Here is a 27,951-nt window from a genome sequence, read left to right as displayed (position 1 = left end):
TGGGGAGGAATGCTCCCAGGGCACGAGGGGAGCTCCCGAGAAACGCAGTCACGGGAGAAAACATCAGAGCGCTGGGATTAACGAGGTGGGGAGCATCTGCCTGTCCTGCTCGGGAGGTGGGGACACAGCCGACAGCTATCCCTGAGGCATCTCTGAGCACCGTGGGAGGGTCCAGGAAGCGACCCCTCGACCCTGCACCCCCGATCAAGACTTTGCCCACAGCAGGGGAGTGGGGCCGCCAGGGAGGGCAGGCACGGGCAGTCCCCAGGGGCATGAGAGACGAGGGCCGTGGCTGAGCTTCCAGCAGCTGCCCTGGTGCACCCGGTTCGCTCGTGTCCAACAGGAACCCCCAGAGACTCTGCCTACAAAGCCAGAGTGAGCCCAGCCTTCCCCTGCGGGTGAGAGGGTGGGCAGCTGCTGACCCCAGCCCCACCCCGGCTGCCTGTGCGCACAGCGGCTGCCCTGGCTTTCCAGACTGTCTGACCAGTGGAGCCTGGTCCCTGATGGCCAGAGCTGAGCAGGGAGGGGAGGGAAAGTTCCAGAATGACCAGGAAGCAGAAGTGTCTCAGACTCCCCAGGCTGGCCTGGCTGGGAACTGGCTCCCAGTCACCGGGCCTTCATTCCCCGCCCCCAGCAAGGACCTGAGCCCCACTCCAGGGCTTGGTGTGGCAACAGCCCAAGGGCTGGACCCTGACCCGGCATCCAGCCGTCCTTGGACAAAGAAGCACGGGAGCCAGCGACCAGGCCAGGCAGCCCCTCTCCTTTTCTGTTTCCTTTTAATGACTTCATTTCAAAGAAGAGCCATCTCCTGACCAGGGAGGGGGCGTGTTAGTGCAACAAAGACGAGGCCCTGGCAGCCACGAGAGCCCTCCAGATGTCTTGAGGACGCCGTCTCTAGCCGGGTGGGCCACCGGGTGGGGACAGACAATGACAAGAGACAAGAGACAGCCGCTCAGCCACCCTGCCAGTCCCGGGCGCTATGCCAGAGCCTGCCCCATCCTGGGCCAGGGGCTAAGGCACCAGGGCGGCGGGAGCGCGGGCCAGTCTGGGCAGTCGCAGTGCCGGGCCTCAGCAGACCTGCGGCTCGCAGTCCCCGACCTGCAGCCCCTTGCTCAGGAGGAAGGCGTCCTGCTTGGGGTCGCGGCCCAGGAAGCGCTTCAGCATGGCGCTGGCGTCCTCGGAGCCGCCGGGTCTCAGGATGCAGCTTCTGTAATCCATGCCGACCTGCCAAGGAGACAGGGCACTGTGGCCAGGTGGAAACCCAGGGAGGAAGGCAAAGGACCCCGGGAGTCTGCATACCCTCGCCCAGGGGGCCTCAGAGCAACCCTTTCCAGGCTCCCAGGGAGGCCTGCAGGTCGCCTGCATCAGCATGGGTGGGGGAGCGCAGGTGCCTTTCGTCAGAATCTCAGAGCAGGGGTGCGTACTGAGGGGCCAGCAGAGCCCCAAACTCCCCAAACTCCAGAGGTGGCTCCGCCTATGAGCCCCCACTGAAATCCCAGGCTAAGCCCATGAACAGAAGTGGCTGAGCCTCTGGCTAGACAAGGTGGGAGCTGCTTGCGCTCTGGGCCACCCTAAAGGCCTGGGTTCGAGCCTATCCCTGTGACGGTGGGACTATGGGCAGGTGAGGCAAGGAGGAGACCGCAAGGCGGCCGGAGCCGGCCACCAAGGAGACCCCAACGCCCCAGAGCCCCGCAGGCGCCTGCGTGGACGGCAGGCTGCAGAGCCAGGCAGCCACGGTCCCAGCTCCCAGCCCCTGGCCGGTCCTCAGAGGCGGGACCCCCCACCTCAGCAGCAGGGGGAGCTGCTGGAGGCTGTCTCATGAGGCGGGTAGGTCCCTGCTGGTCTATGAAGACAGGGGGCTTGTCGGAGCATTGCTCCCCCAGGTCCTGGCCTCTGCACCTCTGTAAAGGGAGCAGCTGAGCGCCTGGGTTTGGTGGCCCCGAGGTACCTGCAGGCTGCCCAGTGCAATGTTGCACCTAGACTGGGCAGGGCCGGCCCTCAAAGCTGGTAGCCACCTGTTCCTTGTGAGGGACTCTGGCGGCTGCCCTGAGCCTGGGTCGCACCAAGTCAGCAGGAGGCACAGGCCCACACGGTGTAAAGGCCTCACTTCATAGTGAGGACACTGGAGGTTGGAGAAGCAAATACATGGCAAACGCCAAGCCAGCCTTCCCCAGAGAAGGGTCTGTTTCAGTCCATGGCTCTGAGGCTGATCACGCAGATCCCGGAAGGACTCGTGTGGGAAGACACGGAGCTCCCAGCACTCACAGCCCCAGGCCTGAGGGGATGGTGTGGAGCTTCCTGCAGGGCCCAGTGGGGAGCTGTGGGCAGCACCGCACCAAGACCAGAGGGTGCCTCGGCTGGGATGGCTCATCCGGCACCCCGGGCCCAGGCCCACCCTGCCACTCAGGACGCCCTCCCCGCTTCCCGGTCCTCCTCACCCCACCGTTCAGGACACCCTCCCCATCCCAGCCTCCCCCTCACCCCACTGTTCAGGACACCCTCCCCGTCCCCGCCTCCCCCTCATCCTGCCGCTTAGGACGCCCTCCCCGTCCCCAACTCCCCCCACCCCGCCATCCAGGACACCCTCCCTGTCCCCGCCTCCCCCCACCCTGCCGTTCAGGGCGCCCTTCGCGTTCCCCGGTCCCCACGTACTTTGCTGTTCAGGACGCCCTCCCTGTCCCTAGTCCCCACGTACCTTGCTGTTGAGGACGCCCTCCTGCTTGAAGCGTGTGTGGAACATGTCCATGGAATACACCTCGCTCCACAGGTACCCGTAGTACTGGGCATCGTAGCCACCCGCCAAGTGGCCGAAGGTTGCAGGCATGTTGGTTCCTGGGACAGACACATGGCGGGGTTCACGCTGTAGCCCCCACCCCCTGCTCCTCCCCCAGGAGAAGACGTCCAGCCAGACTCCTGAGACCCCTGCCCGGAATGGGGAGAAGCTGGAGGATCACAGCGAGGGCTGGAACCCGCCGGATACTTCTAGAACCAGAGCCAGCCACAAAGCGAGGGCCACAGGTCTCTGCCCCTCTCCTGGAAGGACAGGAGCTCATTTAATGGGGCTGTCAGCTGCCACAAAGCAAACGTCCCCATTATGAGATTGCGTCAATAAAGCAAGGCACGCCCATGCAACAGCACAGGCAACGCTGCCGAAAACGCTTGTGGAAAGATGTTTTAAAGTCTTTGGGGCATTAAGCCAGCAAAATACCACCCATGTTAAAATCATGCTGTATTTCCAAGTTCTGGATCCTTGCAAGCGTGTATGAACACACATGCACACAGGACAACAGGTGTGATGGAAACAGGGCCCACTTATCATCATCAGGATCGGACACTCCTGGGCCTTCCTGTACTTCTCCGGGCTTTTTACAAAGCATGTGTCATACATTTGCATCAAGAAAACGCCAGCTTCATTCGAAGCAAAGGCTCCAGGGCACACACCCCTCCTGGGGGCTGGGGCCGCACACCGCCCTCCACCCTGGGCCTGCAGCTGCCTCTCGGCTGGGTCTGTCCCCCGAGGAGCCTGGGACGTGCTCCGCGGCTCCCCAGCAGGGACTCCTGCACTTAAGTGCAGCATGGGGACCAACTCCCTTCACCTTCCCAGGGAAGCAGCCGAGGCCCCAAATTCCAGGGTGTGCCCGGCTCAAGGTGGCTACCTGGCGTGGCCGGGACCCCGAGGATCTCCTGGCAGAGTCGCGCGTACTCCTCGGCGGGGTCTGCGTCCGTCTGCGTGTGCAGGGCCTGGTCCACCTTGGCGAGGACGATCTGACGCAGGTTGAAGAGGCCTGGGTGGAGGGGGAGGAAGGAGCTGGCCTCTGCACCTGCCGCAGCCCACTCTGCCCAGAGCTCTGACCGCCTCCCCGGGCACATGCCAGGCCCCAGCTGTGTGCCGCCACCGCCGAGGTTAGCGCCCTTCCCCAGACGGGCGGGTGCACCTGTGTTGGCCTGCCGGGACTCAATGAGTTTCTCCAGGAGCTCCTGGGGCACCGCGCTGCCCGTGCGGTAGTGCCGAGACATCCGCAGCAGCGGCTCCTTCTCCCACACCCAGTTCTCCAGCATCTGCGACGGCGCCTCCACGAAGTCCCGTTCCACGTGGGTCCCGCTGAACATGGCGAACTCTGCCTGCGGGGGTGGGGCAGAGCCTCAGAATACCCAGGCCCTGCCCGGCCCCTTCCTGCCAGCCTGGCCTGTGTCAGCTGCCACAGTGCAAACGGGGCAGGTGCACAGGTGACGTGCTGGGCCCGGCCCTCCCACCCTAAACCTGGAAAACGACCGGGACCCCGAGGCCCCTGGGCTGCTGCTGGCTGCCTGTGCCAGCAGGACGCACCTGAAGATGCCGGCCACATGCCCCGTTCCCGGAGGCCACCCACACCTCCTCCCATCCACAGAGCCGCTGCTCCCTGAAAGCTCTGCACCCCAGAGGGGTTGGGACTTGGGTTTGGCCAGGTCCAGGTCCTGGCCAAACCAGGACCTGTGAGGCGTGCTGCATCTCCCTGCTTGTCTGTGTGTGGAACCTTCCCTAAAGGCACAGCCCTTGACCAAGTCCTGCTGGAAGCGTGGCTGGCAGCCGAGGGCCAGGGAACCCCTGGGTGATCCTCAAGGTCCTCTTTGCAACACCGAGGCTTTTCCGTTCCAAGGACCACACAGCCATGCTCCTCGTCCCGACGGACTGCACCAAGGAACTCGCCATGCCAGGCGCCAGGCACACGCAGAAAGCAGCACGCAAAGCGGGCTTGCAGGCACGTGTGTGGGCACCTGTGCAGGCACCTGTGTGGATATGCACACGCGTGTGCTGGCTACGAGTGCTGTGCAAACACTGTGGTGGGGAAGCCAGGAAAGGGGGACACAAGGTTGATCCTCATTCCTGGACTCCGTGTTTTCAAACTCGCCTACCAAGACCCACGGAAACGCCAGAGGCCAGCACTGTGGCATTCCTCAGAAGCCCCTCAGACGGCCCTCAGACAGGGCCGTGCTCTGTCTTCTCGCTTCAGCTTATTTTGTGAGCAAGCGTCGTTTTCTCAGTCTAGTGGGGGCACGGTGTTTGCATTTTGGGTTTTAAAGGTCCCAAGCGTCGTTCAGAGCACTGTCTCGTGTCCCTCAGCACCAGGAGGCCATGATGCGCCTCACGGGGACACCGTGTGTGTGCAAGCTGCGCCCAGGCGTGGGTGACAGAGCTGCCAGCCATGTGTTCAACGTGAACCCGTCAGCGCTGCACAGCAGTTAGGCGTCTTGAACCCAAAACACACACGGTAAGGTTCTGGAATGATCAGTTGGCGAACACGTGACCAGAGGCTCCTGGGAACCCAGCCCTGGTCGGACGGACGGCTCTGCATGCACTTCTCAGGGTTCTCGGCGACTTCACAGGACAGAGCCTTTCTGAGGAGCGACAGCTGACTGTGTGCCAGGAAAGATGCTTGCAACAAGTTGGCACCATTTTGGCCAGGTTGGTCTTGAGCTCCTGACCTCAGGTGATCTGCCCGCTTCGGCCTCCCTAAGTGCCGGGATTACAGGCGTGGGCCACCACGCCCTGCCAGAATGTGACGACTTAGAGTCAGGATGTCTAAGGTCAAGTGAGGTTGCTGGGCGGGCCCCGATCCAGCGTGACTGGGGTCCCTGTAAGGAGATGAGGACCCACACAGGACGCCCGCATGAGGATGCAGGGAGGCGGTGGCGTCTGCAGGCCAGGGAGGGACCTGGAGGGAGCCAACCCTGCTGACACCGTGACCTCCGACTCCAGTCTCCAGGACCACGAAGAAATACACGTCCTTGGTGTAAGCCCTGGTCTGTGGTGTTTTGCTGGGGCAGCCCCAGGACACGGGCATGAGAAGGAGCCACCATCTTTGGGTGGCACTGGATGAAGGAGCCACCGGTCGGGCGCAGAGAGAGCCGGAAGCTGAAGCCTCGGGCTTGGACCCTGCTGACCACAGGCAGCCCCTGCCCCTGCCCCTGCCCCTGCCCCTGCCCAGGCCCCACACCCACCTGGGAGCAGAGCTGGTGCATCACGTGGCCAAACTCATGGAAGTAGGTCTCCACCTCGTCATGCTGCAGCAGCGAGGGCGCGTCGGCCGTGGGCTTGGTGAAGTTGGCCACCATGGCCGCGATGGCGATCTGGCGGCTCCCGTCCTGCCGCAGGCAGCCGGGCTGCAGGCCGAAGCAGGCCGCGTGCCCGTACTTTCCTTCCCTGGGGAGGGAGGCGGTGTCAGGTCCCGTGGGGACCAGAGACACCACAAGGTCCCTGACTCCGCATCCCTCAGCCCACCTGACTGATAACCGAGAACGCCGGGCACCTCTGAGGTTCTGAACCTCCCTCTCAGCAGAGGTGACTTGGCACAGGGCAGCACGAAAACCACGGCCAGGCCCCGGCTGCCATTCCTCCCCTAAAAGACTCCGGCCTGGGCGGAGCTGCGCCCTGTCTGGGTGGCCGAGTGAGTGGAAACAGGGACAGCCGCATTTTTGGCCCCTGTGGTGTGCCCACGGCTGCTATGTCTCGGGGTTCATCCCCGAGGCCCCATGGAGCAGGCAACGACTTCCTTCCCGTCTCAGACAGGAACGCCGGGCTCTGAGGAGACCCAGGGCCTGGGTGCACCCCCCGCCCCCACTGCCCTCACCCACCGCGGGTACAGGTCCAGGTAGAACTTGCCGACCACCTCCCCCGAGGCCGCGTCCCTGGCGGTGTAGAGCCGCACGTCCTCGTGCCAGGCGCTGGCGCCCTCCTCGTGGTGGAAGGCCAGCCCCAGGAGCTCCTGGTAGATGCCCAGCAGCCCCTGCGTGACCACCTGCACGGGGAAGTACTCCTTGAGCAGGTTCTGGTCCACGCGGTAGCGCGTCTCCTCCACCTGGTTCATGTAGTAGCGCATGTCCCAGGCGTGGATGCGGCCGTCGAAGGTCAGGCCCCGGCGCTCACACTCCGCCTGCTTCAGCTCCAGAATCACCGCCCGCTCCTGCTCCCCCAGGGGCTTCAGCTTCTGCGCCAGCTCATCTGTGGGGAGGGCAGAAAGGTGGGCCTCTCGCCCCGCGGGCTCCTTCATGGCCCTGGGCTTGCCCGCCCGTGGCCGCGACTTCGTCAGCCTCCCCGTTCAGAAGGGAGGGCCCGCAGCTCCTAGCAAGGAGCCCAGCATCCTCGCACTCAGGGTGAGGGGCGGCGGAGCCGCGTGCAGGCATGGAACTGACTCCAGGGCCTGGGCACTTCCCTGTTCTGTGAGGGTCCCTCCAGGGGAGTGAGGGAGCCAGGGCAGGCGTCAGAAGTCTCTCTTTATGGAGGGAAAGGACAGGGATCTAGGAGTAGCCCCGACTGTCCCCTGGGGTGACCCTGAGAACCTTCCCCCAAGGGAGCCCGGTGGAGGAGGAAGGAAGGGCTACCTAGGAAGGTGGCCACGGTCTGGCTGGTCTTGGCCATGTTCATCTCCAGGACGTAGTCGGCGTGCGTGCAGAACCCCAGCAGGCGGGACTTCTGGGCCCGCAGCGTCACCAGCTCCTTGAGGATGGCGCAGTTCTCCTGCAACCGACACCACCACACTGTCGCCCGGGGGCGCCACTCCCTCCACCTCCAGGGCCAGCACGCCCTGTCCGGGGGCCAGGGGCTCATATCCAGCTCCCCCTGATCTCTAGCCCCTGCCCCCTCTGCCTGTGTTACTACACAACTCTTCTGGTCACGCCACAAGTGTCATTATAATCCCTCGAGTCCTTTTTGGAACCAGAAGGGGTGCAAATGACTCTAAGGCCTCACACGGAACGTGGTGTGGGGACGAGGGGCTGTCTGAGGAGCCTCCAGGGCATCACTGCTGCATGTGGGGACCCCCCCATGTCCAGGCCCTGGTTCCTAGTCTCAGGGGCTCTGCCCATCGCCACCGGCACACGACATGCACACGGCCTCACTTCTGAGGACTGGCACTGCCAACCAAGCCGGTGGGGGCGGGGGGACGACGCATAAAACCCATGCGACGTGTTTGCAAGGAGAAACAGAGGCCTGTTCAGGACAGACGGGCACCAGCACATGTGCTGGGTCCACAGGAGACCCGCCTGTAACCGGGCAGGTGCGTGCAGAGCAGCCAGTCAAATGGGGGCCAGGCCAACCCCCAGCAGCAAGCTCTCTGAGGCGGCACATCCCCTGGGACCTGGAACGCAGCCCGCCCGTGTGCTCCCTCTTGGCCTGGCCCTCACTCTGCCACTAGGACCCAAGCCTGGGGACCAGGATGGGATTGCCCAGTTGACCTTCCAAGGTGCACTGGGAAAGTCGAGGTGTGCCCAGCCCACAGGTCTGCCTACTCAGGCTTACAGCAATGTGAATTCACAGCCAGCCTGTAGAGGGCAGCCACATCCCATCTGAGCCCGCCGAGCTCCTGGTCCCCGAACAGCGAAGAGCCCCCCTCTGCAGTGATCGGTGCCCACCCATCCCCCCATTGGTGCCTGCCCGTCCCCCGCAGTGATGGGCGCCCGTCCGTCCCCCACCCCCCTGCAGTGATCGGTGCCTGCCCATCCCTTTGCAGAGATCGGTGCGTATCCCCCTTTCGCCAGCCACACGGGCACCAACACGGTGTCGTCAGGGGACCACGGAGGCCCACTAGAGCTCCTGCCTGTTCCAGACAGCGAACGGGAGATGTGCAGAGGCCACCTGACTGACCACGCCATGGCGTCAGGGACAGTTACACACGTCCCTGTGGGAATGGCCGTCTGACACCGGTCACAGCGAGAAGGCCTGGTCACAACCCACCTGTGGACCCAGGCTCAGGTCCGGGCACCATCATTTAAGACAAAAGGAATGATCTGGGCTGACACACCTGAGGGGCGGCTCCAGATAAGGGAAGGACGAGACGTGCCGTGGCCAGATGCTCAGAGCAGCAGCAGGAGGCTCAGCTTGGGAAGGATGAACTGGGCCCTGAGCTGTGGCCCCAGGGTCTGGGCGGAGCCCAGCACAGACACCTCCAGGGGGTGGCGGAGCCCCACAGGGAGGCCTCTGCTCGCCACTGGGCCTGGCCGGGGAGGTCCGGAGGCCATCCAAGTGCGCAGCCTGGAGGCACCTCACAGGCGTGCGGCAGATGCGCCCCACAAGCTCCAGACCCGCTGTCCTGGGGCCCCCGGCTGCGGCTTCTCACCTCCTTGCAGCGGCAGTTGAAGGCCTCCTCCACTTTCCTCCTGGTCTCGGGCACGTGGCATTTCTTCAGGAGGGGGAAGTAATGGGGGTACTTGAGGGTGACCTTCAATTTGCCGTCCTCCGTCTTCTCCAGGGAGTTCAGAAAGTCCTCGGGGAGCCCTCCTATGGGGACAGAACCAGGGTGGCTTTGACAGGGCTGAGCGCCCACAGCCCGCAGTGTGTGTGCGGGAAGAGTGGGCTTCCCCTCTGCCTGGAAAGCTACAAGGGGGCCCTCAGCAAGCAGCCACAGCCGGGCCACCATCTGCTGCAATTCTCACGCCCCCCATCTAACCCCATCAAGAAACCCCCTGGCTCCCCCACAGCTCGGCCACCACCCGTCACGATTCTCACTTCCTCCCTCTAACCCCACCAGGAAACCCCCCAGCACCCTCACAGCAGTATCTCCTGCCCCAGAGAAGGTAAAGCTAAATCCAGCTCAACCCCCCGATAGCGTGGGCTTCCAGGGCGCCGCACCACCCCCGTGTGTGAAGGGAGGAGGGAGGCGGGAACGGTGGCCCGGCCACTGCACAAGGAAACCAGCGTTAGAGGCAGTGCCTCCCATCAAAAACGAAAACAGCAGGAGTGCCAAGCACGCCGGGCCCTGGGCGGAGAAGGAAGCCCCGGGTGGAAGCGGGGGTCCTGCTTTGCTTTTCCTGAAGGACGACCCCCAGGCAGAGCCTCCCGCTCAGAGCTGAGATCGCAGCACGCAGCCCCACGGCTCCGCCACTTCCAAGTGTGCCCCTCCAGAGAGACCCACTTCCCGCTCTCAGATCTTCTCACTGGAGCCCTGCTTTCCTTTCTCCACCCACAAAACCCCCGGCAGGACACAGCTCACCCCGCTGCTCGGCAGCCACACCCTCCCACCTGGCCCCCTCCCCACAGCCCCAAGAGAGGTGGGGGCGGCAGCATCCCAGACTGAAACGCTCCGGGGTTCCCACCTCACGGCTCGGGAGATGCCAGGGCCACCAGGCCACTGTGCCTCAGGCTCGCAGCTTCGATGCAAAGCCTGGCTCACCCCAACCCCAGGGCGGTCAGGGTGGAAAGAATGATCGGGATGGGGGGCCAGGGGCAGATGGGGGACGTTTTGGGAGGCCAGCCCGCAGGTGTGGGTGGTGACGAGGGAGCTGAGAGTCTCGTGGTCTGCAGAGCCCCCTCCTTCCCGTTTGTGCCCCAGCACTAGCGCGGGTCTGGCGATTGTTTGCCGAGTGACTGCGGCATGAGGGGGAGACCTCCCAGGACCTGACGATGTCCTTTCCAAGGACCACGGGCCTTCAAACAGCAGCTCCCCATCTCAACAGTGTAGTCACCCAACACTGGCAGTCGGAGACGGGAGTTAAAGGATAGCAAGGGAGACGGCCGGGGGCCCAGCAGCACTGGACTGGAAAAGAAGCTGGAAAGTGGACTCATGAAAGTTTATTTTTTTAGAAACAGGGTCTTGCTCTGTTGCCCAGGCCGCAATGGATAGCTCACGAATGCACAGTTCACGTTCACTGTGGCTCTGAACTCCCAGACTCAAGCAATCATCCCGCCTCAGCCTCCCGAGTGGCTGGGACCTCAGGCGTGCACCGGCATGCCCCACGGCACTTGTGGATTTGATACACAGACACAGAAGAGAAGAGTGTGCGTGTCCGGGAACGCCGTTCCCTGGCAGCGGTGAACAGACCTGGTGCCTAAATCACCATCCACTCACAGGCACCAGGACTCCTCCAAGAAATGGCGCATCTGAGGGCTGGGCAGGGAGAGCACGGGACGAGCCTGCGACACCAAATGTCCACCAGTGAGAGCGGGCTCAGAGGCTGAGCCTGTGCGCTCCACAGTGACAGTGGGCTCAGAGGCCAGTAGGTGCATTACAGGGACATGGGGACTGTCCAAAGGGGCTCCCGAGGGTCCATGTGGGACGATTTGAGCACTGGGATAAATGATAATGAATGATAACCCGGGAATAAGACAGAAGCCTCATGCACATGGACAGAAACAAATCAGTAAGAAGACAGGTGAGGAGGGAAGGTTTGGAGTCACGGCAGGATGACTGATTCCCAGAGCGTGAGGGCGGCAGAAGTCATCCGTGGACATGGCAACTAGTGCATGACAACGTGTGAGTGACGGACACTCACAGGTCTCTGCTCTGGTTGGGTGTGACCGCTCCAAAATGCACGAGGAACTTAATGCCAGAGATGGTGGTAACAGGAGATGGGAGTATCGGGAGGTGGGGTGTCGGGAGGTGGGGGTGTCGGGAGATGGGATGTCTAGAGGCGGGGTGTCAGGAGGTGGGGTGTCGGGAGATGGGGTGTCTAGAGGCAGGGTGTCAGGAGGTGGGGTGTCGGGAGATAGGGTGTCTAGAGGCGGGGTGTCAGGAGGTGGGGGTGTCGGGAGATGGGATGTCTAGAGGTGGGGTGTCAGGAGGTGGGGGTGTCAGGAGATGGGATGTCTAGAGGTGGGGTGTCAGGAGGTGGGGGTGTCGGGAGATGGGATGTCTAGAGGTGGGGTGTCAGGAGGTGGGGGTGTCGGGAGATGGGGTGTCTAGAGGTGGGGTGTCAGGAGGTGGGGTGTCGGGAGATGGGGTGTCTAGAGGTGGGGTGTCGGGAGGTGGGGTGTCGGGAGATGGGGTGTCTAGAGGTGGGGTGTCGGGAGGTGGGGGTGTCGGGAGATGGGGTGTCTAGAGGTGGGGTGTCGGGAGGTGGGGGTGTCGGGAGATGGGGTGTCTAGAGGTGGGGTGTCGGGAGGTGGGGGTGTCGGGAGATGGGGTGTCTAGAGGTGGGGTGTCGGGAGGTGGGGGTGTCGGGAGATGGGGTGTCTAGAGGTGGGGTGTCGGGAGGTGGGGTGTCGGGAGATGGGGTGTCTAGAGGTGGGGTGTCGGGAGGTGGGGTGTCGGGAGATGGGGTGTCTAGAGGTGGGGTGTCGGGAGGTGGGGTGTCGGGAGATGGGGTGTCTAGAGGTGGGGTGTCGGGAGGTGGGGTGTCGGGAGGTGGGGTGTCGGGAGATGGGGTGTCTGGAGGTGGGGTGTCGGGAGATGGGGTGTCAGGAGGTGGGGTGTCGGGAGATGGGGTGTCTAGAGGTAGGGTGTCAGGAGGTGGGGTGTCGGGAGATGGGGTGTCTAGAGGCGGGGTGTCAGGAGGTGGGGTGTCGGGAGATAGAGTGTCTAGAGGCGGGGTGTCAGGAGGTGGGGGTGTCGGGAGATGGGGTGTCTAGAGGTAGGGTGTCAGGAGGTGGGGTGTTGGGAGATGGGGTGTCTAGAGGCGGGGTGTCAGGAGGTGGGGTGTCGGGAGATGGGGGTGTCGGGAGATGTGGCTATCGGGAGATGGCGGTGTTGGAGATGGTGGTGTTGGGAGATGGCAGGATTGGGTACTGGGGCCTTCAACAGGCAGCCAGGTCATGTGGGCTCCACCTTTAGGAATGGATGAAGGTATGGACGGGTTAATGTGGCAGTGGGACTGGGGCTTTGTGAGGAGGAGGGACCTGGGTGGAGCTGGCTCGCTCAGCCCCCTCCCCTTGCCAGGTGACACCCTGGCCGCCTCAGGGCTCCAGAGTCCCCACCAGGAAGAAGACCCTCGTCAGATACAGCCCCTCGACCTGGGACTTCTCAGTCTCCAGAGCCGTGACAAGTTAATTCCTTTTCTTATAAACTACATGGCTTCAGGTCTTCTGTTGTAAGCAGAAGAAAAGGGACTAAGGCAGAGTGTCTCCTGACAAGTGACTGACCACGACACCCCAGGAAACAGGTCCCGGGGCAGCGGAGAGCCCTGGAGGACCGTCACCCAACACGCTAGCCACCCGCGTGATGGTGTCACCCGGCCACATGGGACTCAAGCCACCTGCACGGGAGGCCCTGCAGGCTGGACAAATGAAACAGCGCTCCCAAGAGTTAGACACCAAAATCGACAAACACTCTTGAGTTTGCAAGATGGCAAACATGAAAACAAACAGGCAGAGAAAACACTGACAAGAACAAAACTGGCGGAAACCGGCTGGAACCCACATGAGCCAGCAGAGTCTGTGCAGAAACAGCTCATGGACATCAACTGAACTTCCACCGCGCTTCACACCGACGTCCCCAGGATTCGCACCGGGACCCTGAGCTGGCATGGACAGATAACTATGCGTGCCCGAGGACCTTCCAGACCTTCCCTTTTCCTTCCACCAATCACCTGCTCATCCCAGAACCCACCTCTACACCTTCTCGAATGAAAGTACTGCCTGAAAGCCGGCGCAGGAGGCAGATTTGAGCTGGACGCCCGGTCTCCTTGGGAGTCACTTGCAACTGAAAAGCTTTTGTTTCCTCAAAACCTTGGTGCCATGGCACTGGCTTCCAGCACATCGGGCACCGAGCCCTTCTGCTTGCTAACACGGGCAGGTGGGAGGGGCAGCCCCACAGGGACAGCGCGGGTGGCAGGGACAATGTGGGTGGTCGCGGGGACGGCGCGGGTGGCTGCAGGGATGGTGTGGGTGGCCACGGGAATGATGTGGGTCATCAGTGCACCCACTGAGTGGCAGGCTGGGCTCCCGGGCTGGAAACGTGCTTTACGGCAGATCGTAGCCCGCTGTCTCTCCTGAGTGCCCGGAGCTGAGGGGGTAGGATGTGCTGCCCGAGACACAGAAGGGCCAAGCGAGGGGCTGGCAGCCAAGCTTGGCGATGCCTGACGTGCGAGTGCTCCCTCAGGAAACATGCACCCAGCTGACCACACATCAAGCCACCCGTGGAGGCCTTGGGCCATGAGGGCCTTGTCCCCACCTGTCACCTCAGTGGCAACCACATTCAGAATCTAGAAGTGGAGGTTATATTCTGTAGCACCCATCAGAATGTTCCGGCCCGGCTAGGTGCGAGGGCTCATGCCTGTAATCCCAAAACTTTGGGAGGCTGAGGCGGGCAGATGGCCTGAGCCCAGGAGTTTGAGACCAGCCTGACCAACACAGCGAAACCATCTCTACTAAAAATAAAAACATTGGCCAGGTGTGACGGCGCATGTCTGCAGTCCCAGCTACTCAGGAGGCTGAGACAGGAGATTCACTTGAACCCAGGGGGCGGAGGTTGCAGTGAGTGGAGATCGTACCACTGCACTCCAGCCTGGACAGTAGAGCAAGACTCCATCTCAAAATAAATAAATAAATCAATAAATAAAATAAAATAAAAATAAAGGCAGGCAGGAAGTGGGGTCTCAAGGGAAAACTGTGGTTACCTCAGGGCCACGGCTGAGACTGGCACCCTTGGCCGCCCAGTCCGGCCTGGGCTCCCGCCACTGCCAGGGACATTTTCTATCAGGGCAGCATCTTGGTGGGACAGACCACGGCCCTCCCCAAGGAGGGGTCAGAGCTTTTGGCTGTAAACAGCCCTGGAGTGCTCCCAGTGAGGAAAGCCGTCGGCCCAGGGCGGTCAGGTCCATGTACCTCGGCCTCCTGCCGCCCTTCAGCACAGAAGCCCACAGGAGGAAGCGGCAGCCCCCGAGGGCCTGGCAGGCCTGCAGTGAGTCCCAGGACCGATGGCAACCCATTCCCCACTGCCCAGCCCCTACCTAGCTCCTCGAGCGTGAAGGGCAGGAAGGTCGTGTCCTCATTCAAGTTCTTGTTGAAGTCGATGCACAGGAGGCTCAGTTTCTTCTTGATGCTTTTGATTTTCTGGAGACAAAGGCAAGACGTGAGAGGAAGGAGAGACCGGGGCGGGCGCTGCAGGAAGACGCAAGGTCCTGGGAACACTCCCACCAAGGGTGGAGGGAGCACTCCCCACACCCAGCACTCCCTGGGACGCAGCACTCCCCGTGCCCAGTACTCCCCAGGATGGAGCACTCCCTACACCCGGTACTCCCCACACCCAGTACTCCCCAGGACCCAGCACTCCCCCTGCCTGAGCACTCCCTGAGCTCAGTACTCCCCATGCCCAGTACTCCCCGGGACCGAGCACTCCTCACACTCAGCACTCCCAGCACCTAGCACTCCCTGTGCCCAAGCACTCCCTGAACCCAGCACTCCCCAGGACCCAGCATGCCCTGGGACCCAGCACTCCCCACACCCAGCACTCCCCACACCCAGCACTCCCCCTGCCATGTACTTCCTGCACCCAGAACTCCCTGGGACTGAGTACTCCCTGTGCCCAGCACTCCCTGGGATCGAACATTGCCCACACCCAGCACTCCCTACACCCAGCACTCCCTACACCCAGCACTCACGTCCTGAGTTTCTCTGGGGAGGTGAAGCCCATTTCTCCGGCCCAGCTTGATTAGCCGCTCCAGGTACCGTGCAGCCTCGGGCCTCAGTGAGTCCTTCTGAACTTTCTCCTGGAATAAAAACGTCAAAGCATGTAGGACGTGGGCCAGTGCAGCTGCTCCAAAGAAAAGTTTGGCAGTTCCTTAAAAATCTGATCATCTGGCCCCCATGTGACTTGGCAACTGCACTGCTGGGCATTTATCTCAGAGAACTGACGACCTGCGACTACACAAAACCCAAGCGAACATTTGCTTTGTTTGGACGAGCCCTGCACTACCATCAGCCCAGAGCTCCTTCACCAGGGCAGTGGCCGAACGGGAACAAGATTGCTGATTGCCCCCAGGTCCGTATCAGGGTGTAGATGATGCCATCGTTTCGCAAAACGTCACCCCTGGGGGATGTGGGCAAAGTCGACAAGGGCACTCGATTATTTGCTGCACCTGCATGGGAACCTCTCGTTGTTTCAACAGAAACTCTGGGAGGTGGAGGTGGGAGGATTGCTTGGGCCCAGGAGTTTGAGACAAGTGTAGGCAACATTGTGAGACCCTGTCTGTATTTAAAAAAAAAAAAAAATAGGCTGGGCGTGGTGGCTCACGCTGTAATCCCAGCACTGTGGGTGGCCAAGGCGGGCAGATCACAAGGTCAGGAGATTGAGACCATCCTGGCTAACATGGTGAAACCCCATCTCTACTAAGAATACAAAAAAAAAAAAAAATTAGCCGGGCGAGGTGGCGGCGCCTGTAGTCCCAGCTACTCTGGAGGCTGAGGCAGGAGAATGGCGTCAACCCGGGAGGCGGAGCTTGCAGTGAACCGAGATCGCGCCATTGCATTCCAGCCTGGATGACAGAGCGAGACTCCGTCTCAAAAAAAAAAAAAAATAAAATAAATAAAATAGTAAGAATCCACTGCTATCATGGGCCACCCTGATCTGTATTTACCAAAGCACCAGGGCTGCATGTTCCTGACACTGGGGGACACATCAGCACATTCCTGGGGGTTCTCCCCTAAGAGGATGAGCAGCAGCAGGACCGGGGGTCCTCGCCTAAGAGGATGAGCAGCAGCAGGAGGGTCTCTGGGTCTCTCCTGATCATGTGACACCAACAGCAAAGCCCCATGCATGCTGGGAGGAGCATCGGGGGAGCAGAAGCCCACGCAGCCACGCCGCCAGGCCCTGTCAGCTCACGTCACGTGGGGATGGGGTGTCTGGGTCACATCTAGGATGGCCAGGAAAGGAAAAGCAAGAGCACATGCTGTGATCCCAGCACTGTGGGAGGCCGAGGCGGGCGGGTCACCTGAGGTCAGGAGTTGGAGACCAGCCTGACCAACATGATGAAACTCCGTCTCTACTAAAAATAAAAAAAATGGGCCGGGCACAGTGGCTCACACCTGTCATCCCAGCACTGTGGGAGGCCAAGGTGGGCAGATCACTTGAAGTCAGGAGTTCGAGACCAGCCTGACCAACATGGTGAAACCCTGTCTGTAATAAAAATACAAAAATTAGCCGAGCGTGATGGCAGGCGCCTATAATCCCAGCTACTCGGGAGGCTGTTCACGCTCCCCGCGGGGAGCACTCCCCCTCACCTGGAGCCACACAATCCTCTGGTACACGTCCTCCCTCATGCTCATCTCCACGTCGAACTCGGAGAGCTTCTTGTCGGCCTCCGTACTGGCCGTCCGGATGTCCTTGGAGGGAGAAACGTGCTGGGGGAAGTCAAGGATATTCCTCTGAACTAAAACAGGGAGACCAGGGAGACAGGTGTGAGAATGGGCCCTGGTGCATCTGGCAGGTGCTGCCCGGACCCCTCTCCCAGGCCCGTCTGCTGGATCCCCCCATGAGCTCTCTCCTGCCTCAGCCTCCCAAGTAGCTGGGACTACAGGCACATGCAACCGCCCCTCCGGGCTGGGCCCTGGAATGGAGAAAGGAGGTGCTGTCGCCTGTGTCCTTTCTTTGGCCTGATCTTACAGACCAAAGAAAAACATGGATTCAACTCAAAGCCCTCCAAGGCAAGAAGGACCCCAACAGACAGAGCTGGGTGTGAGGAAACAGAGAGGCTGGCGGAGTTCCCTTCCAGAGAGAGCTGCAGCTGGCGATGGGCACATTTAAATGCATGAACGACTCACACTTTCCTGAGCACATCTGCACTTTAGGTTGAGCAGAGGAAATGCCAGTGGCTAGAAAAGCATAGGCTTTAGGCCGGGTGCAGTGGCCAAGCCTGTAATCCCACCCTTTGGGAGGCTGAGGCAGGCAGATCACTTGAGGTCAGGAGTTCGAGACCAGCCTGGCCAACAAGGTGAAACCCCATCTCTACTAAAAATACAAAAATTAGCCGGGCGTGGTGGCGCGCGCCTGTAATTTCAGCTACTTGGGAGGCTGAGGCGGAAGAATCGCTTGAACCTGGGAGGCGGAGGTTGCAGGGAGTTGAAATGGTACTACTGCACTCCAGCCTGGGTGACAGAGTGAGGCTCCATCTCAAAAAAGAAAAAAAAAAGCTTTAAAATGGAGTCATCCCACAACCCCCAAGACTCCACTGCAGACATCCAGCCGGGAGACACGAACACACATCCACACCGGAATCTGCACGCGTGCACTCACAGCAGCACGATTCGCAATTGCCAAAAGGCCCATCCACGAGTGAACGGACTGACAAGATGTGGCCTCTGCCAAATGGAACATGACTCAGCCATGAAAAGGAACGAGGCTCTGGAACAGGCTGCGGTGTGGATGCAACCCAAGGACGTCACATGCAGAGAAAGAAGCCAGACACAAAAGGCCACGTGGTGTGTGATGCCACTTTTTTTTTTTTTTTTTTTGAGACGAAGTATCACTCTGTTGCCCAAGCTGGAGTGCAGTGGCATGATCTCGGCTCACGGCAACCTTCAGCTCCTGGGTTCAAGTGATTCTCCTGCCTCAGTCTCCCGAGCACCTGGGATTACAGGCACATGCCCGGCTAATTTTTTTATTTTTAGTAGAGACGGGGTTTCACTATGTTGGCCAGGCTGGTCTTGAACTACTGACCTCACGATGCACCCACCTCTGCCTCCCAAAGTGAGGAGATTACAGGCGTGAGCCACTGCGCCCGGCTGTGTGATGCCAGTTCTATGAAATATCCATCCACAGAGGATGGCTATCCACAGGCCCGTCCAGAGACAGGAGGGGACGCATGGGTGCTGGGGCTGGGGGCAGAGGAGATGGAGCGTGACCACTGAAGGGTATAAAGTTTCTCTCTGGGGTTATGAAAATGCTCTAAAATGAAAGAATGGTGACAGCTGGGCAACACTGCAAATTTATTAAAAACCACTGAAGGGTGTGGTTTTGTTTTGTTTGTTTTTCTGAGACAGAGTTGCACAGCTGTTGCCCAGGCTGCAATGCAATGGCATGATCCCGACTCACCGCAACCTCCACCTCCCGGGTTCAAGTGATTCTCCTGCCTCAGCCTCCCAAGTAGTTGAAATTATAGGCATGAGCCACCACGCCTGGCTAATTTTGTATTTTTAGTTAGAGACGGGGTTTCTCCATGTTGGTCAGGCTGGTCTCAAACTCCTGACCTCAAGTGATCCGCCCACCTCGGCCTCCCAAAGTGTTGGGATGACAGATGTGAGCCGCTGCCGGCCTGAAGTTTGTGGTTTAAATGGGTGAACTGTATGTAATGCAAACCATATCTCAATGGAGCAGTTTAAAAAAACAAATCAGCCAGGCACGGTGGCACACACCTGTGCTCCCAGCTACTCAGAAGGCTGAGGCAGGAGGACCACTTGAGCCTGGGAGGTTAAGGCTGCAGTGAGCCATGACAGCGCCATGCACTCCAACCTGGGTGACAGAGCGAGACTCATTCTAAAACAATAAAACAAAACTAATAATAATAAAATTTTTTTAAAAAGCATATACTTTGCAGAAGAAAGACCTAAATTCAAATTGCAGTCCGGTCACTACCTCGATTCTGGGCCAACAGAAAAGTCCCCAGGCCTCAGTATGTTTGGAGGAGGCTCCGTGCGTTTGGAGGGGGGATGGGCTGGGCACAGTGGCTCATGCCTGTAATCCCCGCACTTTTGGAGGCCGAGGCAGGCAGGAAGCTTGAGCTCAGGAGTTCTAGACCAGCCTGGGCAACATAGCAAGACCTCATTTCTACTAAAAATAAAAAAAAAAAAATCAGCCAGGCGTGGTGGAGCTCACCTATCATCCAAGCTACTTGGGAGGCTGAGGTGGGAAGATGGCTTGAGCCTGGGAGATGTGGGCTGCAGTGAGCCATGATCACACCACTGCACTACAGCAGCCCGGGTGACAGAGCAAGACCTATCTCAAAAAATCAACACAAAAGCTCGTAGTGGGGGCTCTGGGCCAGGCCTGATGCTGGGGCTGAAGAGAGAAAAAAATAGGCTCTGTCCCCTCGGGATTTATGGGCGACCGATTAGACAAGCAACTGCCGGGACGACAGTGTCAGTGCCGTGCAGGGACTAATCCAGGCGGCTGGCATGGGGACAGGAGGTGCAGGAAGGGCTCCCAGGCTAAGTGGACTTAATCTGCGATCAGAGAGAAGCCGGGCATTCCGCAGAGCACAGGGCGAGGGGCGCGAGGGGCAGGAGGGGCTGGCTGGGGAGGCCCTGGCTGGGGGAGGGTGCCAGGCACGAGGAGACTGCGTGTCCAGGCACAGACAGTGCCGGGCGCTGAAGACCACACCGAGGATGCTGGGCGTCACCCTGAGGACGGTGGAAAGGCTCCGAGGGGAGCAGCAGGGCCGATTTCAGTTTCCTTTAACGCTGCTGCTCGCCACCACGTGAAGGAGGAGAAGAAAGGCTGCAGGAGGGGAAAGCGGGGCACAGGCGGAGGAAATGATGCCCGGCACCGCTGGGCGCCCTAAGAGGGAACTGGTATCACCTGAGCCTCAGGAGACTCCTGTGGGAGAGACCAGGGGACACCACGTGGCCGAGGAGGGGAAACCAAGGTCCCGCTGGGCTCTAAGCCACTTGTCGGAAGCCAGAGGGAGTGGGAAGAGGGTCAGGATTCCAAGCGGGGGCTGCAGGCTCTGCAGGCTCGGGGTGCTTGTGGAGCTTCAGCTCTCTCTCCAGCCCCCAGCCCAGACAGCAAACCCTCTGGAGGCCGCACGGCACAGGCCACGGAGGCCAACCCTTTCAGGCGATGCCTTGGGAACACAAGAGAAGTCCTGGACTGAACTCAAGGATTCTCGATGGGTCCCAGCAAAAAGGCCTTCTGCTAGATGGAAGGGCGGGGAGTTGCCTCACTCAGAGCTCCCTGCGGAGACTCTCTGGGTCTCTTGGTCAGGCAGGTACACTGTCAGCCTTAGGCAGAGCTCGGGAAGCAGTGTCCCTAACCCATGTCACCAGGTACCTCACTCCTCTCCGTGAGCACAGGGACCCCAAGGAGAAGAGGAGGATGGGGCTAAGGGCGAGGACGATGCCCAAGGTCATGAGATCACCCCCGCCGCAGGGCAAGGAGGCAGAAGCCAAAGGGGCCAAGTTCAGTCATTCAGAGAGAAAACAAATACCCGCCTTCCCGGGCCAGGGAAAGAGGTCAGACAGGGTCAGGTTTCAAGGCTGCTGGCTCTGGGAGAGGCTGGAGAGGTGTGCTGTTTAGACATCTCCGGCTCTCAGATCACACAACCAAGGGGTCCTTTGAACGGACGAGGCTGTGAAACGGAGCAGAGCACGGGCGGAACTGCCTCTCTCCGACACCTCCAGTGACCAGCACCTGCCAGATGCCTCCGTCCAGCCGTCCGTTTAGCCACCACAACAGCCTGGGAGTAGGTGGTGCTGCCCTGTGCTCAGGGGCAGGATGCTGGTGACACTTCACGCCAGGTTCTGAACCTGCTCCACGGACTGGGCTGCTCCTGCCTGCGGTGCCACCTCCCTCGGCACCTGTGGCCCACGCCCAGACCCTGCCTGGGACTTACCTGTGTAGGTGACCTCCACGTCGGCCAGCGCCTTGAGCGTGCTCTCATAGGACACGTCCTCAAACTCCTGGGCGCCCACCTGGTCGTACACGCGCTTGGTCTGCTCAATGAGCTCCCTGGTGCGCTCCTCTATCTGCTGGGCGCTCAGGTCCCATCGCAGGTCGTTTGCCACAGAGCACGGAGACGCTGCGTCCAGCACGTCTCCTGCACAGGCTGCGCAGAAACAAAACCCAGTGCCAGGCAGGTCTGCTTTTGGTTCAGTTAGGGTCAAAGTGAGGAGGGTAGAGGGAAAGGAGGGATCACCCGCTTCTCATCCAGAAGAGTGAGGTCCAGGGCTCTAGTAGGGAAGAACAGATTGATCAGTCTCTAGAGCAGGAGGCAATTCTGCCATCAATCCCTTCCAGGGGACCCTGGGTGACATCTAGGACACCTGTGGCTGTCACGGCTGCAGATGCTCCTGGTGTGGAGTGGCTGGAGGCCAGGGATCCTGCTTAGTACCCCGCAGTGACCAGGACAGCCCCAGCAGAGAACAATCCAGCCCGGAATAGAGATAGTGCTGCTGTTAAAAATCCCCGGCTGGGCCGGGCGCGGTGGCTCACGCCTGTAATCCCAGCACTTTGGGAGGCCGAGGCGGGCGGATCACAAGGTCAGGAGATCGAGACCACGGTGAAACCCCGTCTCTACTAAAAATACAAAAAATTAGCCGGGCGCGGTTGTGGGCGCCTGTAGTCCCAGCTACTCGGGAGGCTGAGGCAGGAGAATGGCGTGAACCCGGGAGGCGGAGCTTGCAGTGAGCCGAGATCGCGCCACTGCACTCCAGCCTGGGCGACAGAGCGAGACTCCGTCTCAAAAAAAAAAAAAAAATAAATAAAAATAAAAAATAAATAAAAAATAAAAAATCCCCGGCTGGGCGCGGTGGCTTGTGCATGTAATCCCAGCACTTCAGGAGGCCGAGACGGGTGGATCATGAGGTCAGGAGATCGAGATCATCCTGGCTAACACGGTGAAACCCTGTCTCTACTAAAAACACAAAAAATTAGCTGGGTGTGGTGGCGGGAGCCTGTAGTCCCAGCTACTCAGGAGGCTGAGGCAGGAGAATGGCGTGCACCTGGGAGGCGGAGTGTGCAGTGAGCCGAGATGGCGCCACTGCACTCCAGCCTGGGTGACAGAGAGAGACTCCATCTCAAAAAAAAAAAAAAAAAAAAAAATCCCCCTGCCCGACTGGGCGTGGTGGCTCACGCCTGTAATCCCAGCACTTTGGGAGGCCAAGACGGGCAGATCACAAGGTCAGGAGGTTGAGACCAGCCTGACCAGTATGGTGAAACCCCATCTCTACCAAAAATACAAAAATTAGCCGGGCGTGGTGGCGCGCGCCTGCAATTCCAGCTACTCAGGAGGCTGAGGCAGAATTGCTTGAACCCGGGAGGCGGAGGTTGCAGTGAGCCTAGATAGTACCATTGCACTGCAGCCTGGGTGACAGAGCGAGACTCTCATCTCAAAAAAAAACAAACCACAAAACCCCCGTCCTAGAGTAGAGACACCATGCACAGATCAGCCTGTACAAACCCCTGGGTGTTCACAAAAGGCGAGGTCCAGGACCACCCACGCACTGCTCAATCCCTGCCACGCCACAGGGGAAAGGTGAGGTATGGGGGGTTACGGGAAGAGTCCCTTCTTCCACCTGCTTCTTCCACACCCCACACCCAGTGAGGGGAACACGCAGGCCCCCATCCATGGACTCATCAAGAAAGTCAGGCTGGCGTGTGGCCGCGCCAGACCCACAGGTGCTACGGGCGAGTCATATGTGGCCTGGCCACTCACTCCGGGGCCTCTCTGAGAAACGGGCAAACGGAGCCCGATAACAAGAATGGCAGGCGGGGGCTCCGGGCAGCAAGGGCAGCTGCGGGAAGGGCGACTACGTGAAGAAAGTCACAGAGAAGGCAGCAAAGAAGGCACAGAGAAGGCAGCAAAACCACCTGGAAACCCCTAACGGTGCAGAACCCGGGGACCAGCAAACAGTCCCGCAGAGGACCCGGGGGCCAGCAAACAGTCCCGCAGAGGGCCCGGGGGCCAGCAAACAGTCCTGCAGAGGGCCCGGGGGCCAGCAAACAGTCCTGCAGAGGGCCCGGGGGCCAGCAAACAGTCCTGCAGAGGGCCCGGGGGCCAGCAAACAGTCCTGCAGAGGGCCCGGGGGCCAGCAAACAGTCCTGCAGAGGGCCCGGGGGCCAGCAAACAGTCCTGCAGAGGGCCCGGGGGCCAGCAAACAGTCCTGCAGAGGGCCCGGGGGCCAGCAAACAGTCCTGCAGAGGGCCCGGGGGCCAGCGAACAGTCCTGCAGAGGGCCCGGGGGCCAGCGAACAGTTCTGCAAAGGGCCAGGGATTTTCAGCTTTGTGGCCCACGTATGTTTTCTGTCTCATCCAAAAACCATCTTCAGTTCCAGGGGTGTACAAAAATAGGCAGGCCTAGCCAGGTGTGGTGGCTCACGCTTGTAATCCCAGCACTTTCGGAGGGTGAGGCAGGCAGATCACTTGAGGTCAGGAGTTCGAGACCAGCCTGGACAACATGGCAAAACCCCGTCTCTAGTAAAAATACAAAAATTAGCTGGGTGTGGTGATGCAGGCCTGTAATCCCAGCTACTCTGGAGGCTGAGACAGGAGAATCGCTTGAACCCAGGAGCCAGAGGTTGCAGTGAACTGAGATTGCACCACTGCACTCTAGTCCAGGTGACAGAGCAAGAGTCCATCTTGGCCAGGCACGGTGGATCGTGTCTGTAATCCCAACACTTTGGGAGGCCAAGGTGGGTGGATCACCTGAGGTTAGGCGTTCAAGACCAGTGTGACCAGCATAGAGAAACCCTGTCTCTACTAAAAACATAAAAATTAGCCGGGCGTGGTGGCGGCACCTGTAATCCCTGCTGCTCGGGAGACTGAGGCAGGAGAACCGCTCGAACCTGGGAGGCGGAGGCTGCAGTGAGCTGAGATCGTGCCACTACACTCCAGCCTGGGCAACAAGAGTGAAACTCCATCTCAAAAAAAATAGGCAGGCCAGAGTTTGCCAACTCCTGGTGTAGATGACAATGAAGGCTTTGAACTTCGATCCTGAGTGCAAGGTGGAGCCCTGGAAAGGGACAGGAAGGGGACGGGACGGTGGCACTAACAATCGGATGTGCATTTTTACAAAGGCTGGGGCAGGTACAACAAGCGAGCTCAGAACGCAGAAGCTGAAGTCAGAGGGTCCGGGTGCGGACCCCACCTCTGCCACTTGCTAACTCTGGGATTCTGGCAAGAAACGTTAACTCCCAGGCTTCCCACCTGCAAAACGGGAACAATTCAGGGTGCAGAGAACAAGAACCGTCTAAGAATTCAGTGAGGAATGAAGGCAAAACATCTTGTATCCTGAATACCACCAGAAAGTTTTCAAGAGGTAGCTGTTATTACAGACCATGTTCTGCTGTCCAAAAACTCTTGGGGCCGGGGACATTTTACCATTCAGAATTCCCCCCATTGTAGAAAAGTAAGAGTCCAAGTGCCATGTATTCCAAATCACTAGGGAGGCTGGGGCAGCACTCCGAAATCAAATTACTCTTTCTGCAGCGAGAGGCAGGAATACGCACCAGGGTCTCTCCCTGCCTGCACTGTGGCCATCCGGGCCGGATCGTTCTCTGGGGTGGAGCCGTCCTGGGCGCTGCAGGGTGCTGAGCATCCCTGGCCTCCATCCACTCCATACCAGCAGCGCCCCCCAACTGTGACAACCACAAATGTCCCCAGACATGGCCCAGCGTCCCCTGAGGAAGCACAATCACCCCAGCTGAGAATCAGTGACATTCGCTAACTGGGAAAAAGAAAGGCTCTCAGTCGGTCGGTCAGCTGCGGTCACTTTCTGGCCAAATGACTTTGCTGTAAACTTACGGCAAACCTTTCAGTTTACAGAGTATTTAGGATTTTAGAACTGCAAAAAAGGGACCGTGGATCTACATTAAACCGTGGGGTAAAGAAGAGCTTCAGGGGCTCTGAAAGGACGGAGATCAACGGGAACTGGAATTGTCAGAAAATTCTCCTGGAGGAGTTAGGATTTGAAAAACTTGTGGACGTCAGTTCATCCTGTAAATATCTACTGATTGTGCCAAGGATCCAGTAGCAAACAAGGCAGACGACATTCCTTCCTTCCCAAGGTCTGAATATCCCCGATTATCATTATTACAATTATCACCCTCATTGCAATGGGCTGGACAAAGAGCTGGGGGAATGTGGCTGGGCAAGAGAAAAGCCAAGGATACGGGCAAGGATTTGCCTCAACAACAACCAGAGTGACTTTCTAAAATCGGGTACGGTGGCTCACATCTGCAATCCCAGCACTTTGGGAGGCTGAAGCAGATGGATCACTTGAGGTCAGAAGTTCAAAACCAGTCTGGTTAAGATGGTGAAACCCCATCTCTACCAATAATACAAAAATTAGCCGGGTGTGGTGGTGCGTGCCTGAAATCCCAACTACTTGGGAGGCTGAAGCAGGAGAATCGCTTGAACCCCAGAGGCAGAGGTTGCAGAGAGCCTCTGTGGGCAGAAATCGACCACTACACCCCGGCCTGGGAGACAGAGAGAGACTGTCTCAAAAAATAAATAAACAAGTAAAGAAAAAACACAACATCACCCCTTTGCCTTTAAATTAAAAGGGTCTTGGCTGGCTACAGTGGCTCATGTCTGCAATCCCAGTACTCTGGGAGGCCGAGGCAGGTAGATTGCTTGAACCCAGGACTTCAAGACCAGCCTGGGCAACACAGCGAAACCTCATCTCTACAAAAATTAGCCAAGCGTGGTGGTGCAGGTCTGTAGTCCCAGCCACTCAGGAGGCTGAGGCAGGAGGATTGCTTGAGCCCAGGAGTTCCAGGCTGCAGGGAGTCGTGATCGCACCACTGCACTCCAGCCTGGGCCCCAAAGTAAATAAATAACACAATAAACAGGTCCCCTCTTTACGTTCCAGCCAAACTGACTTTCTGCTCTCCAAACACGTTCCCTCCTCCCGGGACGCCTCCTTCCCCGGTGCTGGCAGGACACCTGCTTCTCCCAATCAAGCAAGTCAAGGCTCACCTCTTCAGAAAAGCCCCCCAGGACCAACCTCTCTCTGGGAATGCCCCGTTCGTGTTTATTTGCTCCCTGGGACTGCCCTGTTCGTGTTTATTTACTCCAGAGCACCGATCCCTCCCTATCTTCGATCCTCTCTTGCTTATTTACTTGTTGAATGTCTGTCTCTGGCTCTAGAATTCCGGGAAAACGGGGACCGGAGTCCTCAAATCACGGCCTCCCGAGGGTTCGCCACGGGGCCCGACCCATCCGGAAGGGAAGCGCCATCAACTTTGCAGAATGAATGAAGCGCTGGAAAAGCTGGTTCGTTCATTCTGCAAACGAGAGAGCGGGGTCGCCCACCTCCCCCGCTGCCCCTCCAGCCCGGCCGAGGGTGGCTCGGGGACCACTCCGCTCCAGCCTTAGGCCCAAGTCGCGACCCCGGGAGGAGTGAGGGTGCAGGGGAGCCCGGGTCCGGCGAGCGGGGTAGTCGGTACCTGCGGGGGGCTTCATGGCGGGTGGGTCTGCGCCTGCGGCTCCCTCCCTCCTTCCACCTGCTACGCGTCCAGCCACCTCGGCCACTGAGGCCGCCTCTCTCGGCCCAACCGCCGCCACCGCCGCCACGGCCGCCTGAAGACCAAGCGACCCGCCGCCTGCGCACCCGGGGCATGCTGGGGCGGCGCGTGCACAGGGAGGGCAGGACGCACGCGTGCCCAAGCCCCGCCCACACCTAAAGGAGGCGGGCCGAGACGCTGGAGCTCTCTGCGCATGCGCTCAACCCTCCCAGTCCGTCATTGGTCTCGGGGTTGCGTGGGCGGAGCCTCTTGCGGTACCCCTCCAGAGCCGCTGCGGTGGCTAGAAAGGACGGTTTCCTTGGAAACCGCACGCCGCTGACGCCTCTCAGCCTCTGTCTGAGCGGTTCTTTCCGCGGAAACTTCGCCTGGGCTTCAGGCTACCGTGTTATTGTGTGCTTGCCTCCCTTCTTATAGCTGTGTGTTGGGCCAGTGTTATTATCGATCGCTAACTGTATCCCAGGCCCACTTTCCAGCATCTGAATCAGACGAATCAATTACATTAACCAGAAGTTTTGGTGTTTGGTTGTTTTTGAGACGGAGTCTCGCTCTGTCGCCCAGGCTGGAGTGCAGTGGCAGCAATCTCGGCTCACTGCAACCTCCGCCTCCCGGGTTCAAGCAATTCTCCTGCCTCAGCCTCTCGAGTAGCTGGGACTACAGGCGCGAGCCGCCACGCTCGGCTAATTTTCGTATTTTTAGTAGAGACAGGGTTTCACCATGTTGGCCAGGATGGTCTTAATCTCTTGACCTCGTGATCCGCCCGCCTCGGCCGCCCAAAGTGCTGGGATTACAGGTGTGAGCCACCGCGCCCGGCCAAGGTTTATTTTTTGTCAGAAACATAAGCAAGTAAACTGATTCATGTCAAATAACAGGTGTTTTGGAACAGTGCAGTAACCTGACCTACATCCAGTGTTGTGGGTTGAAACAAAAAACATCTGGAACCGTCTGTCTTGAACTGTTATGGCACCCAGAAAAAACAATGTACTACAATTAAACTGGCAAAAACGAAGCAACCGACCTCCTTTCCTTTTATGTTTTTTGTTTTTGTTTCGTTTTGTTTTGGAGGGACTGGACGGAGTCTCACTCTGTCG

The 27,951-nt window shown here is 59.5% G+C and overlaps 1 protein-coding gene across 3 annotated transcripts; it reads right to left on the bottom strand.

Annotated features, from left to right (window-relative positions):
* Positions 1 to 762: 762 nt before the first annotated feature.
* On the bottom strand, positions 763 to 26,961 carry THOP1 (thimet oligopeptidase 1). Of its 3 annotated transcripts, none has more exons than XR_012428241.1 (13): positions 26,786 to 26,961; positions 21,232 to 21,444; positions 16,907 to 17,055; positions 15,289 to 15,396; positions 14,638 to 14,740; positions 9,093 to 9,253; positions 7,360 to 7,495; positions 6,641 to 6,979; positions 5,980 to 6,181; positions 3,936 to 4,122; positions 3,657 to 3,785; positions 2,696 to 2,832; positions 763 to 1,224 (listed from the first exon to the last, which is right to left on the bottom strand). XR_012428241.1 is itself a non-coding variant. In XM_074025298.1 (13 exons), exons 3-13 carry the CDS (start codon positions 16,949 to 16,951, stop codon positions 1,069 to 1,071), a joined length of 1,731 nt encoding a protein of 576 aa, XP_073881399.1. In that variant the 5' UTR covers positions 16,952 to 17,055; positions 21,232 to 21,568; positions 26,786 to 26,961; the 3' UTR covers positions 763 to 1,068. The 3 variants fall into 3 exon arrangements, 2 of the variants coding, with proteins under 2 accessions (XP_073881399.1, XP_005587534.2); XM_074025298.1 differs by having other exon boundaries at positions 6,613 to 6,979; positions 21,232 to 21,568; XM_005587477.5 differs by having other exon boundaries at positions 6,613 to 6,979.
* Between the last annotated feature and the right edge of the window lie 990 nt (positions 26,962 to 27,951).

The sequence above is a fragment of the Macaca fascicularis genome, chromosome 19 (assembly GCF_037993035.2).
Source record: "Macaca fascicularis isolate 582-1 chromosome 19, T2T-MFA8v1.1".
NCBI classification, from domain to species: Eukaryota; Metazoa; Chordata; class Mammalia; order Primates; family Cercopithecidae; genus Macaca; species Macaca fascicularis.
Note: the sequence above shows the minus strand (reverse complement) of the source record. Positions and strands in the feature narration are given on the sequence as shown.

What these genes read in the sequence shown, in the direction of transcription:
- THOP1 (XM_005587477.5), bottom strand. An exon ending in TCCCCAGAGAAACTCAGGAC is followed by an intron (nt 14,741 to 15,288) that starts GTGAGTGCTGGG and finishes CTTTGTCTCCAG; the next exon opens with AAAATCAAAAGCATCAAGAA. An exon ending in CTTCACGCTCGAGGAGCTAG is followed by an intron (nt 9,254 to 14,637) that starts GTAGGGGCTGGG and finishes CTGTCCCCATAG; the next exon opens with GAGGGCTCCCCGAGGACTTT.